A 14,750-nucleotide genomic window follows, 5' to 3' on the forward strand; every position below is an offset into this window, starting at 1 on the left:
TGTATGTATGTATAGGATATTCATTGAATGTTATACATTATACATATTACACATATGATTCGCAATCTTGTAATTAACTAGCTAAAAAATACAAGTTTAGTGATAAAGATCACTATGAGAGATTGTTTAATTGTCAAGTTGACAAAGAAGAGCCAGTCCTCTTTTAATCCAATGACTAACAGGATAGTTGGTATTTAAGAGGATCGATAACACGTAATTAGTTGAATGTCCGGTCGTCTTAAGAACACCAAAACGCGCGGAAGTTATGTAAAGAGGACATTCGTATCGCTCTCCTACGTGAATGGAATCCACTACTTTTGGTTTCATCCAAATGATTGGCATAGGCTCCCAAAGAACTTTTGGATAACTTTCAGCGAGTAGCATGCTTTGTATATCCCATCTTGCGCCGGCCAAATACATTCCGTAAACGTAAACGCCATCAATTGGGGATGTATGCAATTCATACGTAGGAAGTTCCTAGAACAAATGACGATGGAAGTATTTAACATCCTCCTCACCGTGATAAAAGATACGTTTGTAACTATCGTAAAACCTCGAAATCAAAATCAATTCTATCGATGGGTATCTTGTATTTTCTCGCGAAGTTTTGCGTCGTTGCCGTAAGGAAAGCATGTACAAACGAGAATCCGGATATCCAAAATGTTTTCGGTTTATCCTGTATTAACCATTTTTGAAAGAAGCTTAACCGGTCAAGAAAATCGTTGATAAAGTTTGGCAATGGTTTCAAAGTTGGATAAGCACATGCTTGTACCCAAGACGGTGGAATTCTTGCGCTTAACATATGACTAGCTAGAATCTATAATTATATTTCATATTTTATTTATCGCCAAATATATATTATCGTTGTATAATGCCATTGGATTCCGCAATACCTCTAACGCAGGAGTCATCACTATTAATCCTTTTACCGCCTTTTCTAGCATATCGAGAGATCCCCGAATCTCATGTAAAAGAATGTTATACCTTATCAATTCTTGTATCAAAACAGTATTCATGGATTCCATGTACACAATAGGATATTGTTTTTGCGCTTCTTCGATATCAAACAATTCAGGCATTCTGTTATAAATATCATCTTTTATGTTCAATAACATTTCGTCTTGCTTAGTAGTATCGCCTATCGTCACTGTTCCTTGAACTAACATCATGGACTCAAAGAATTCATTCGACAATTCAAGATCCCGCGTAATCCCTGCGTTCATATGCAATCCAAGTACTTCTGGCGGTGGATTTAAAGGAATTCCTTGAATTTGTTTTATATAATCTTCGTATTCGTGCCTACGTGCATGTAAAACAGCACGTTAATCTTTCTCTCTTTTTACACTACGACGATAAAAGCCTGAGCAAAGAAAATAGAAATACTTTTTTGGTAAAGTGTATTCAGATCCGATATCCGCGAAGGCATAATTTGGGTCCGTAATTACGTTCCGATTATAAAAATCTTGTAATATCGTGTTTAGGCATCGTCGATCTCTATCATCTGTGACTCGACCACCGTAATTACATTCACCGGTTAGATATATAATAGCTTTAAAAGGAACATCTTCGTAGTCATTTATGTATAGATGAAGTTGTTGGGCTGATATTTGAAGGTCCGATTCGTTGAAACCTGTGCATGTAATTATCTTATACAATATTTCTCATTGCAAGCATTTAGGTATGATACTATTGAGTTTAAAAACATGAAGGAAAAAGTTAAAGTAAAAAAAAGAAAAAGGCGTTTGACGGACCGTATTTTATGTTCCAACCCTGAGCGCCGTAATTTCGTCTTTCCTGTATTACAGCATGAAAGAAGCATAAAGCATATAGCAACTTCGAGTACGCTCTCTTTTTATTGGGTTCCGTATCAAATAAATCCATGGTTTTGATAGCTTCTGCTTTGTAGGACCTAGTGGTTGAATTGAGCATTCGTTTATTCATTCGTTTCATTTGTAGACGCTTGAAACATAGATAGTTAGTAGATTATGTTTAAATAATTTGTTAGATTCACCTCATAATATTGTTCTGCAATCCAGTTGGAGGTTCGTTTGTCATTTTAACACCATTTTGTAGGATTGTAATTGGAAAGTGAGTGGCAGGATAGCTGGTAAGCCATAAACGAAAGTTGCTGTGTGTATTCGAAGGATCGAGGTGTTCGCAGATATCTTCCAACATAGGCATCCAAGAGGCAGCTAAGTGACAATTTTGTAGGCACACCCACTCGCCATCGTTTTGGCCTTGTTTAATCAGCTTCTGAGCGATCGGCCCTTGACCTTGACCGAGGGAAATCGAACGAAATCTTTCATGGAAGTTCATGTTCTCTGCGAATATCGTAAGCGCTTCCATTGGATCCGAGCCCGGAGATAAAATAAAGATCAATGGTATCAGAGAATTTGATTCTGCGAACGATTTGGAGATGTCAAAGGGTGGCGGTAATACAAACTTCAAACCAATCCCAGCTTCAACGAATCGTTGTATCTAAAACGTTTTAGTGTTTTCGCATTAAGTATAAGAGGATAAATAAAAGAACGAAGGGCAGGATAATGGTCTGTGTATTTTACCATGATCATCACTTTGTCTGTTCTGATCATTCTTGTGACGATCAATTTCTGAAAAGGCGTTAAATTCTTCTCCCATGGGTCCGGTATTGGTGAGTTTTCCGGATTCGATAAATCGTAATACTGCTTCCATCTGTTTAAATTGCGAATAAAGTTTGATTGAAAATCGGCGAAGCTAGGTAATATATGAACTCTGCAAATTTCTCCCCAAGATTTAGGTGGAAGCCAGTTAGACGCCGGATTGTCAGGTATCGCAGCCAATGCGACGCCTCCAGATAGAAAGAATGTCATTTCTTCTCTCGTGATCGTGTTCTCCGATATTAAAATTGTCGTATATAAGACAAACGAATACAAAATCTGATCGGGGAGATGACACATATCAAAATTTTCAATTCAATTATATCGTAAGAAAATATAGTATGAAAGTTTACCTTGTCCTTTTCAAATAGAGATCTACAGACATTTTGGTACAAATTATAAGTAAAAGTTTCTCGTAGAAACGCGAGTCTTCTTTCGAGAATTTTACTTTTGTTCGCAGTATCGATGGAATTGATGTATAAGTTGATAAACCAAGTCAAAGAATATTGATACATAGGATCGATGTTGGGTAGATCGGTGATCGTATAGTAGAGAGCGGAACTATGTCTTGCGATGGGCTTATAATTTTGTCGGAATTCTTCGATTTGCGCCTCCGTTTTCTTCGCGGCAGCTTGCTTCTTAAATATATCGATAGAGAGAATTTTGGACGAGTCCAAAATTTCTATGGCTTCCTCGTCCTCCAATATGCTAGCTCCTGACGCCGATAAAGTTCTCAAAATATTATCCTCCACTTGTTGCAAAGCTTGTCTATTCGCGGCACTTTGAACGATTAAATATTCTCGCTTTTCCTGCAAATCGGGCCTCTCCTTTGCAACCACAATACCTAACAACTGATCTTCTAAAGCACCAATCGTTAACGCGAAATTGATCACGGTTACTTTGTTGAAAATTTCTGGTAGATAATGCGGATTGCGTAGTTTCGTCGTAATATACAGTCTAAACCTCAAACTGTATTCAATTGACTTTTCACCAAGCGTGATATACCACAAGGCACCCATTTTATATATCGCCTTTGTTAATATCGGATCAAGAGGTGGTGGCAAGTCTTCAAGAACGTTCTCTATTAATACTGGTTTTCCTAAACGCAGGTACGTAAAGTAACAGTAAGAATAAATTGTGGCAATATATTTTTCAAATAATACATGTACATATGTACATATATTACCATACTCTAGTGCTTGTTCTATGATGTTCATGTAATCCTTATCCGTTATCTTGATGATTTCAAGTTCATTTTGCTTCTCCATGTTACGAATCCATTTATTCGCTTGACTCTGAGGATCAACGAACAAGCTCCACCTCTTCGAATTATCCATGATAATGGCGTTCTCGGTGGAGAACGAGTCTCGAGGTAGCCCAAATATATTCCAAGAATTGATCTTTATCTCAGTGCCGAGTACTTCAACGAAATCGTAACTTTTCGAGCATGGGATATTCAAGCTGTTAACATAGTCTATCCACTTTTCCAAGTTTTCGATACGGTAGTTAGACGTGAACGGTCCTAGATACGCTATCATGCCACAGGAAATTAAAATATCTCCTGGCAAAGTATCGTAAGAACTTTGTAAATTTGCTGCTGCAGTCATCCAACGATTTTTTTCTCCTCCCAAGCCGCTAATTAATTTTTCGGCACGAATCAACTTATTTCTGCAGTTTGACACCTATGGAATTGCAATTAGCATTTAGCATAATATACGACCCGTTTATGCCTCTGTTACCTCGTTCTCCAACTCGATCTTCTTGGCGAGAGTTACATTTAAACGTTCGTTAAGAAGTTCTAATCTTTCGGTCAATTCGGCCAGCATTTCACGTCTCTCGTTCAAAAATTTAATAGTATTTTCGAAATCTCGTTGCGCGCCTTCCAACTTCGCCTTTTTCGGTCCAACTACTTTGATCACTTCGTCGTATAAAACCATCGCTCTCACCCATTTGCAGAGACCTTCGGCAGCCGAGGATGCTCTAGCTACAATTTTCGGTTCGAAGTTCTTATCGGTCATGTACGTCGTTTTGATTTCCTATATTTACCAAGATTCTTTTTATGTGTTAAGCCTATCATATTTACGCAAACAAGCTGCTGTGGAGAATAAACAGTAACTGACAATATGACCTGCATTATATGCGGTGGAATGTTATCTTTATCGTACTGCCGTAAAGTTTCCAAAAATCTCATGTCACCTAATAAACGTTTGCTTGGAGTCCAGTAATCGAGTACTTTTTTACCGGTAGCTGGATCTTCAACTCTGAGAGGGGGTATGCTTAACATCACGCATACCGCAGCCATTACGAGTTTTACCCCGGCTGGAGGACTTCTCATTGTCCTTACAACCGTTATGTCTGCTGGCTTTAGAGTGTTTAGAGCGGCTACAATCGTGTAAAATGTAAAGTGAATAAAATTTATGAAAAGCCTAACCGCGCGCAAGGTGCTTATGAATATGTATACCTATGTACCTATTGCATCTTCTAGAGCTGGCAAAGCCTGCGCTAAATCCGCCTCGCATTCTGTCTTCAAATTTCTCGCTATTTCGGCCTGTACATTCGCTATATCTTCGTCTCTCTTTACCATGATCCTTGCCTTTTCCACGCTGATATTTTCGGTTTCAATTCTCTTCATAGTATCGGCCGTCTCCTTGGCAGACGCTTCAAGTTGAGGCCGTAATTCCGAAAGCGTTACTCTCATTCGACCAATTTGTTCGGCCGCGTATTCTAATTTATCCAATCCGCTGATATATCTATCTCTGCGATACGCAAGAAGAAAGTATCAAATATAAGAGAAAGAAAGAGTGGGTAATCTTAAATTTGCATTCTTTTTCAGTTTCGCTGAATATTTATTCCGAACGCGTACCTCGCGAGAATAAGTGCTTCTTGTTTCTCTTTCATCAGTTCTGCATAAGTTCGTATGAGATCCAGAAATCCGGCCGTTGTGATGTAAGTTTGCCTGCCTGTGGCATTGTAAAACCGAGTGCTAATATCTTTGGCGCAAACGTGAAAAAATTTACACGCGATCACTGCGTTGATCTTCACTTGTTCATCGATATCGATTGCAGTGGTGCTGCGTAGTGCTACCTGTTCGAGAGCATCCTCTGGCCATACATCGAACCAATCTATCGTGCAACAATTCACGAGACTCGGATAAAGTCGGAGTCTAATTCTGAAGGTGTCCCCGATGGGACTGAAGCATAGCATTATGTGTAACTTCTCTTTGCAACGATTCACGAAGAAGGCTAGGATCGAGAGTACCGATATGTCTAAATTTCGATCACCACCCTGAGCTGGTAACCGTGCCATTTCAATAATTTCCTGTCTTTCCTCGATAGTAAATAGATTTGGCACCTCGCCTGAATTTAACAAACTGTCGATGTCGTTCAGGAAAATTTCACTTTTAATTTGCCCTTCGGTGAGTAAGAACACGAAGTCCTTGCCTGCGCCGCCGGAATTCATGAGCACCTAAACGATGCAAATATAACACTTGCGTTTATTAAGTTATTGTCAGGATTCCATTTAATTATCCCATTTCGATTAAGGAACGTACCTTTTTTATATCGTCCCGCCATTCTTGTATGCCATATGCGCTACCTATCTCTGGCTGGAAAATACCGAGACCGGTCATATTGGAAGCTAATCTTGTTAACGATTGTCTACCGGATCCACCTACGCCAACCATTAGTAAGCTTCCGCAAGGAATTACCAATATGCGGCAGACTTTTGCGAGATGTTCCAAAGCGTAACGAAACAAAACGATATCCATCTTGTGCCTGTGTGTAAGATTATATTCCTCGAGACAAGAAATTGCTACTTCCGAATACTCCTCTATCGATTTTACTTCTTCGTAACGACGATCGCTCGGAATCGTATCTATATCCATGAAAGTACCAAATACGAGACTCCGTAGACTTTGTTCCGTTAACTGGTCGTTAAATTTTGGTAAATAATCAAACACCATCTCGAACGACTCTCTGAGATTACTTCCAACTACTTCCTTGATCTTTAAAAACAACCATTGTCGGTCGTTTGTATCGATTAGACGATCACCAAAGACCCTCAGAGTTTCATGAACCCACAATTTTGTGAAATCCGATTTCGATTTCACGGACTCCTCGCTGATCATCGTGCATCCAGTTATCACCCGAGAAAAGTCACGTAAGTTGAAGAGATAATGGGACTTCGCTGGGGTCGGTCTGAGTTCTTTCTGAGCGTCCTGGAAAATGTTCATAGTCGCGTTTACAATCTCCATGATGGTCGGCATAACTGCTGTGGTGAAACCATTCCGTTGCAATCCGATAAACGCGATATTCGTAAAAATTCTGATGATAGTATCCTCGGTGAAGTTGTCGATGCTAAACAGGTTGAAATGCCTCAGGAATCTTTGGTATAATTCTTGCCTACTACCACCTGGCGGGGCCATCGCGCAGATGAACATTGTATCGTATATATAAATTATTTCCGGTTGCTTTAGATCAAACCAAATTTTATGATCGAAAAATTGCCGGAGCAGCTCGATCGGCGGTTGGGCACCGAACGTTTCTTTCGCAGGCATGTTGACATCATCGATAAATACGATGCAGTGTGTGCCCGACAAAGGACCAAATTGATTTCTGCGTCTCTTGTATAATTTTAACACGATCAGCTCCTGCGTCTGTGCAGCCGTAATATGCGGAGTAAATGTAACGAAATTTGGTAGATATTCTTGTTCGTTTAACTTGTTCATGATCAAATCCTTGATGTAGAAACTTTTCCCGGTCCCTGTCTCCCCATACAATAAAAAACGTTTACGATGATTAACGTGCTTTAAAAATAGATTTTGATATTTTACTGTGTCGATGGTAGGGATCATTAACTGGACAATGCTTCCGGTATCCGAATACTCTTCTTGCCTTGCCAGGTCAGAGAAACGTCTCCACGCTCCTCGTCCTCGGTACGTGTAAAAGCAATCGTGAATCAATTCATCTGTTGGGATAGAGATCAGGGATTCGATGAGAAATTCGGGAAGCGGGTGATCCTTCTGTTCGTTCTTCCAGAAAGTCAAATAGTACGCGTTGAATTTGACACGGGAAGCGTAATCCAACGTACCGGCGGCTCCCCAAACTATCGAAGTTAGTATAGATGCCTGTAGCCAAGGCACAATGAATTGATCGTACGTTTTTGGATTCTGTTCTACCGCGTCTTCCATAAACATTTCGAAAAGAGTCATCGTTGATACAACCTCGTGAATTTGACCAGCACTGATGATTTTGCGGCAGGATTTTCGAATAAATTCCAAACATGGGTCCACCAACCAATTGAACAGTTCCTGGATATTTTTCTCTTGACCTTCCTTCCACGCGGGATTCAGTTTATTTATCCAAGATTGAACGAATGGCTGCCAGCCAAGAACGCGCGGCTCTACGTATATCATTCCACAGCGGGACACTGTGGCGGGCGATGCGTGTGCAAGATCCATCACTTCGAAGATCATGGACATCACGTTGGACATTTGTATTATTTCACCGGACGTTAGGCAAAGCTTTTTATTGTCGTCGAGAACGGTATTCAGGTTCTCGATCCACAGTGCATCGACTGGTCCGTCGAAAATAATCCATTTTCTATCCGGCGAGTCTTCGGCGGCATACGTTCGAAATATAACAGCGCATACACCGTCCGTCCATTCGGATGAAACCGGATCGAAACATCCGTATAGCTGTCCTAACGTTATAGACTTCGGATTAATCGTATAATATCTCGTCGTCGCTCCGTTCTCATCGCCCCGTTCATGCATTAAGGTTAGAGCATCGGCCAAAGTATGGAGAACCGAGGTCTTCCCACCGAATGGTTCTCCAACAAGCATAAATCCGTGACGAACGATCATCATTTCGAACGTTTGTATGATTTTTAGGAGAAAACCATCCACTGGTTGCAAGTTGTATTTGTCAGCAACCTCGTAAACCGCTCTTAAAAGTACTTCATAACTTGGAGACGGAAGTTCCAATCCAGGAAACAGATCGGATACGATACCTTGGAAAAGTGGAACATCGTGCGCCAAGAACTTTGGTAAATTCACATCGATCACGGATCTAAGTAGAAGCATGGACTCGTCCTCGTCTGGAAATTGTAGTTTAATGTTTTGCGCGGCTGTTAAGACTGTTTTCACAGCTCGCATGCCATAATCGTAGTGAGATTGCGTGGACAGTTGCTCGGAGCATAACTTGTACGTCGTTACGATTTTCGTAGAGAGTTCTCGAGCGCTACTAAATCCAGAGGAGTAAAGAAATATTTCAGCGATCATAGCGTAATCCGGTACCATCATTGCTACAGTTCTGAATAGGACTTTCAAATTGTCTGGCAGCTCTGTACGACCTGCGTAGCCAGGGTTCATTGTGATGCAAACGTAAACGGCAGGATTTAACCTCAATTCAGTGCCCTCGAAGACAAACGTTTCCAATTTAGCTCGTACTGCCTGGGTGATGGAAAGCATTTGCTGCGCAACTACAGATAATACTTCTAGTTCGATCCTGTTAAACTCATCGAAACAAGACCATGCTCCGCACGAAGCGAGACCTTTGAAGAACTTTCCCATGTTTTTATAATCGAGACCTTCGGAGCAATTGAAAACCACGCATTGTATCGCTATAGCTCTGCTTAAGTCTTTCGTCGTTTCTGTTTTACCGGTACCAGCTGGACCTTCCGGTGCACCGTTCAAGTGTAACGAGTATGCACCGATTAAAGTGCGATAACACCTATGGAGTAGAGTCCCATTAAATTTGTTTCGACAATTCAACACCTTCTTTCTTACCTATCTGTCAGAGGAGTAATAACGAGGCGAGGACAATTTCCAATGTATTCGTATGCGTAAGCCACAGCTGTATATATAATTCTAACAAACACATTGTCTTCCCAATAGTAGCGCAATTGCGCTAACCAATCAAAATCCGTTTCGTTTATGATTTTCTTGTCGATCAACGATTTTACCACATCCATAGCATGCACGTCCAGAGTAATAAGAGCATTCAACGTAGTTCTATTTTGTTTCGATAATTGTCCTAAGGATGGTACGTTTTATTTAATAACAGCAAATGCTTTAAGCGAACTATGTGTACCTCTGACTAACTCAACCATCTCTAAGATTTGAGATCTAAGTTTAGTATGCAGTGTTTCCATTGTCGAAGGAATATGGGTCATGAGACTATTTTGAACTTCCATACTCCAGTAAATTTGAGAAACGCATAGGACGACCATACCAGGCCATATACATACCCATATGACCCGTTTATTAACTTCATAATCAAGGTAACTCATAAGGATTTCATGCCTTACAGATATTGACATTTGTTCTTCGACCTATAACCTCGAGACAGATTGCATATCGTTGTATATTCGATTCGAATTTTGTTCCTGTAAATACGTTGTGATCGCATACTTGAATAAGCCATCGTTCTACGCAGCCTCTTGCGGCAATGGTTGAAATTTTTTCTTGCATTCTAACCTCTTCGTAATCTTCGCTAAACATCGAACATATTTCCATATCTTCGTCAAATCTATCATGTTATACTTTGTTAGAAAATCGAAATTGTTATCGCGTTCCTAACCATTAACATCCAACGAGAATAGTTTACCGCAGCTTATTTATCCCTTCGAATAATTTTCGAAGATGGGGTTGGACTCGAAAGGGTTCTTTTGTTTCAGACAGTATTTCTAACATATCGTCGTTACTCAAAAAGAAAAATCTTGGGAAGAAAAGTCTCTTCTTCTCTAAGTAGTTTAGTACTCCATCATTTACCTTTTCCATTAATTCATTAGCCTCCTGCATGATTTCTAGAAGACCCACCTGTGTAAATAGTCCCGTTACTTCAACGTTACGATTACTACAACGATTCAAAAACTTACGGAACCGGCAGTTTCTCGTACACGAGGATCCTTTGCAACACCACTCATTGCGCTACGAAATATTCTGTCGACTTGAACGAACAGTACTTCTTCATCGGGTAACTGTGCTACGATATCTTTACTTGAGAAGATGGGTAACAAATACATCCATTGTACTTGAACCTAATGTAGAAATGTAAAAATTATATCTATAAACGTAAAGGGAATATGCCGTGAAGCTTCTGAAAGTACTTTGGTCCATTCTTCGATCGTTGACTGTATTCGAAGTAGAAGAAAGTAAAAATTTTTAACTTCTTCCTCGATAAGTTTGACAAACGCGGAACCTCGCATTGTTTGAGTTTTTATAATATGTTCCTCCAATAGAGCATAAATATCATCTAATTGCGTCAAGATGTTTACTCCTGAGTCTTTATAAAGAGAAATGGTAAATAGTACATCATCCCATTCGCTGATCATTTTTGCTAATAATTCCTCAAGCATAAGTTGTTTTGTTGCGCTTATACTTATCGTTTCGTACCTTGATCGAATATAGACTTAAATCAACTGTCTGATGTATAAAACAGAGTGGAAAATATCTAATTTATAATACGTTAGAGAAAAAAGCATGAAAGTAATAAAAATTCTGTTACTTTTCCAAATCTTCCATTAAATTCATATTTATAATTTTTCGAAATATTGTCCCGGCATCAGGAGTAAGATCGAAACCGGCTATAGCCGACATTTCATCCCAATGGATTTGGCGGATCGCGGGATTTCGAAAAACAGCTAGCAACGGTATATATTGCTGTGTTAAGAATAATGGCAGTAAGAAAATATTCTTGACAAACAGCTGGCTATTGTGTCTTAAAAATCACCTTGAACCACTTGATATCTTCGATAAGTTGATGACAAAGTTTTAAGGGCGCCGGCTGTTGGAAAGGGTCTGGTTCGTCTGGCGATCCCTTGAAACTAGCGAAAATATCGCGATGCCTTAACACTCGATATCTTTATTAACTAAATACGTTCGATATTGTATCCATTACCTATGCGGGTAATTCATTGCGATTTCCAACTTTATTCTTGTTTTGTACTGTTTACTGATTTTGTTAAAATTAGTAAAATAATCAGTTGCCTTATTTTCGATATCGTTTGAGTCCAAGTACTCAAACGGGCCATCTAACCAAACATCTCGATGTCTTTGCCACTGGTAACCACGATAAATTAATTCATAATATGGCATTATATTTTCTTTCAATTCATTGATTCGTGGATATTCCGAGAGAGGATATTTGAAAAGTTTCTCCTCGTCGTTGATGCATGTCGTTCTCTCATCCATACGATCTAAATCACGCGCAAACTTTCGCATATATTCTATATATTCCCGTATTCGATTTGCGTCATCCATATCGTTCATAATTTTCAATCTAAAATCAGCAAAATAACGATACAATATTATAATATATATTACAAGAGATTCAAAACTGTATCAATTCTCCTATCATAGGAGTTTACCTAGGAAACATGTTTTCTACATCCGCGTTTAAATCTTCGATTCTTTTCTGAAGTTTCTCCTCTAATTCAAATTTAATTTGCTCATACGCTGCGCTATTCTGTTCGAATACCGGTCTTATCCGCTTTAACCAATGAATAGTGGTGTTATTCAATTCGATATGATCTTTGGTTAATGCTGTCATCCCGATTAATGACGCCATCATGCGCAACGATAAAGTAATTTTTTCTTCTAACGATCTCATTAACGTTGATGCAGCAATTAACATATATTCACCTAAAAAGAAATTATATCACTTGATTCCTTTCTGTCTGATACATTTACAAATTTTCTTCTATTGGGTTGGCAACTAAGTGATTGCGGATTTTGTCCATACCACCTAATGACAAAATCCGCAATCACTTAGTTTTTAATCCAATAGATTTCTTACTTAAAAAATCTTCTTATTTAAAAATGTTTATTTAAGAAATTTACCTAATTCGAGTAATTCTTTAGTAGTATGAGGAATGTTTAAAGCACGTTCTCTGATCATTTCGAACGTATCACAAATTTCAAGATTGTAATTTCGATGGGTTTCGACCAACTTCTCGATAATCAGCTTACGTACTTCTTCCGTATAATAAAGAAGTCCTGCTTTTGCTGCGACTTGATGAATTATTCCGATCGAAAAATATTCCTGATCCGGCTGGAATAAAACTAGATTTCGTGAACTCCTATTACTTTCTTCCGAAATAAGTAAATGTTGTGTCATATGTGTATCTATGTACATGCATAATAATGTACCATGCCATTTATTTCTCTAATGAATTGGTTAAAATCTTCAACTTTGGATACACATTCTTGAAACGTGCGTCCCGTCTTAACGTAAGCAACGATATTTTTGTGCGTTTCTGGATCGAAAACAACATGAAATTTGTTAGACAATTCTTCAATGTAACTACTAAAAGGTTGGAAAGTATCTTGTAAAATCTCTGCGAGACGTCGATGCGTTTCTTCTAGATATAGTTCTGGTAATACAGCTTTAATGTTCTCGCACTGAATCTTTACACCGACCCAAGAATCCAGTGGCGGTAATTGTTGACCGACATGACTAATTTGATCAACTATGCTATGAAATGCGTGACATATCTCACGCATCGTCGGACTAAGAAATAGCTTGTTGTTCTCGCATTTTAAATGTAACTGCAGAACAAAAATATCAATGAATGTTTCTTCGACTCATTGTCAATTGCATATTTGAATAATGAACTTCAATCATACTTTACGAAGTTAGCAGCAGTAGTTGTCTTTGAACGATTTATCGATCGATACCAATCGATCGAACGATAAAAATTCGAAATATTCAAAGAAATTGTTGTACCTTGAATAAAGGCACCGATTGTTTGTCTTTTAAAACTTGAAGCAAGTATTCAATAGTGTTTATCATGCGCGTGACCACTTGAAGCGCGAGCAAATTATTAGCGCAATTGAGAAAGTCTGGCAAAGAGGGTTGAGGCACGTCGTAAATGTAGCGGGGTTGAGAAATTAATCGCACGATGTCGCTGTAATAGGTACTGCTGATCATCAGCGCGCCTTTTTTCGTATCGTTTTCCACCAAATCCAAGAACCTACGATTGTCCGTTATGAAAGGCTATTAACGTTCAATGGTTAAGTTTTATTTGATATACGCTAACGCGTGTGGGATAAGAACAGAACGCTGTTCAGTTCAGGTATTAATTTTTAAAAACTATATAATCATTACATATATCACCTGTTGAAATCAAGATAATCAAATTCCAATCGATATCGGCCGAAATTACAAATCCACTCTGGCATCAAGATATGAGCTTTTGCAACAATGTTCCTCATCAATCTATGAGGTAAATAATACTTTTTTCTAATCGCGCATCGATGTTTTAAATACTTTGAATAAAATTCTGTCCGCCCAGCAAGTTTATACGGAGGAATTTGTTCTAAATCTACATTACACGCATCTTGACATTCGATCGCTACTACTCTTTTCACAGCTAAATCGTGCATCGCTTCGTAATAACGTATCTTCGTTTCGAGCATTTGTTCCTCGAAAATATTCGCGTACTTGTATCGTAACCCAGCCGATATTAAACCTCGTATGGAGTCTTCCTGTTCCTAAACGTTGAATCATGCAACGATACGTTACGTTTATTATACGTTAGAAACAACATAATGCATTTTGAAGTTACGTACAGGTAACAGGGTATTTGCGGGCAAGTTATTTGCAAACTCTTTCATCTTCGCGAAGTAGAAACTCTGAGGCTGTTCCAGTTGGCATTCGTTAATAACCTGACAATTACTTTCTTTCCTTTCATGACGAATCTTTGACTTCGTTGCCATTAATTCCAATACCTTCCGCGCATCTCCACTCTCATCATTGATCTTTCAAGCGATAATCAACTTTTCATTTTCACTCGTTTTTAGAAAAAATAGATCAATATACCTTTCGAAGTTTAATTGCATTTTTAGACAACTGCTCCATATTGCAGCAAAATTTGGTGTCAGACGTTGCAGTTACTTCGCATATTATTCTTTCCTTTTCTTCTGCGTCTGACATCTTTAACTTTTTCTCTAGATGGTTTGTTTCTTTCTTTTTTTTTCTTTCTGAATAAATTTCCCTTTTGTACTCGCATCCACGCGAGAATGGATTATCAAACCGTAGAATTGAAAATCGACGTTGAATATCGCCACTTGTTTTTGAACTTGCCGGAAGTTATTTATCGCAAATTATAAAT

The 14,750-nt window shown here is 38.8% G+C and overlaps 1 protein-coding gene across 1 annotated transcript; it reads right to left on the minus strand.

Annotated features, from left to right (window-relative positions):
• Positions 1–126: 126 nt before the first annotated feature.
• LOC122572334 (dynein axonemal heavy chain 12) lies at positions 127–14,572 on the minus strand. Its single transcript, XM_043737196.1, has 30 exons — positions 14,459–14,572; positions 14,209–14,397; positions 13,754–14,130; positions 13,364–13,610; positions 12,787–13,185; positions 12,478–12,688; positions 12,006–12,279; positions 11,537–11,917; positions 11,369–11,462; positions 11,144–11,298; positions 10,746–11,031; positions 10,515–10,676; positions 10,244–10,455; positions 10,048–10,165; positions 9,728–9,968; positions 9,424–9,670; positions 6,187–9,367; positions 5,500–6,101; positions 5,106–5,392; positions 4,765–5,018; positions 4,376–4,672; positions 3,823–4,318; positions 2,990–3,735; positions 2,562–2,915; positions 2,012–2,478; positions 1,752–1,909; positions 1,384–1,630; positions 894–1,299; positions 554–817; positions 127–477 (listed from the first exon to the last, which is right to left on the minus strand). The coding sequence occupies exons 1-30, from the start codon at positions 14,570–14,572 to the stop codon at positions 127–129; spliced, it is 11,817 nt and encodes a 3,938-aa protein (XP_043593131.1).
• Positions 14,573–14,750: the final 178 nt, after the last annotated feature.

This window comes from Bombus pyrosoma, linkage group LG11 (genome assembly GCF_014825855.1).
Source record: "Bombus pyrosoma isolate SC7728 linkage group LG11, ASM1482585v1, whole genome shotgun sequence".
Lineage (NCBI taxonomy): Eukaryota > Metazoa > Arthropoda > Insecta > Hymenoptera > Apidae > Bombus > Bombus pyrosoma.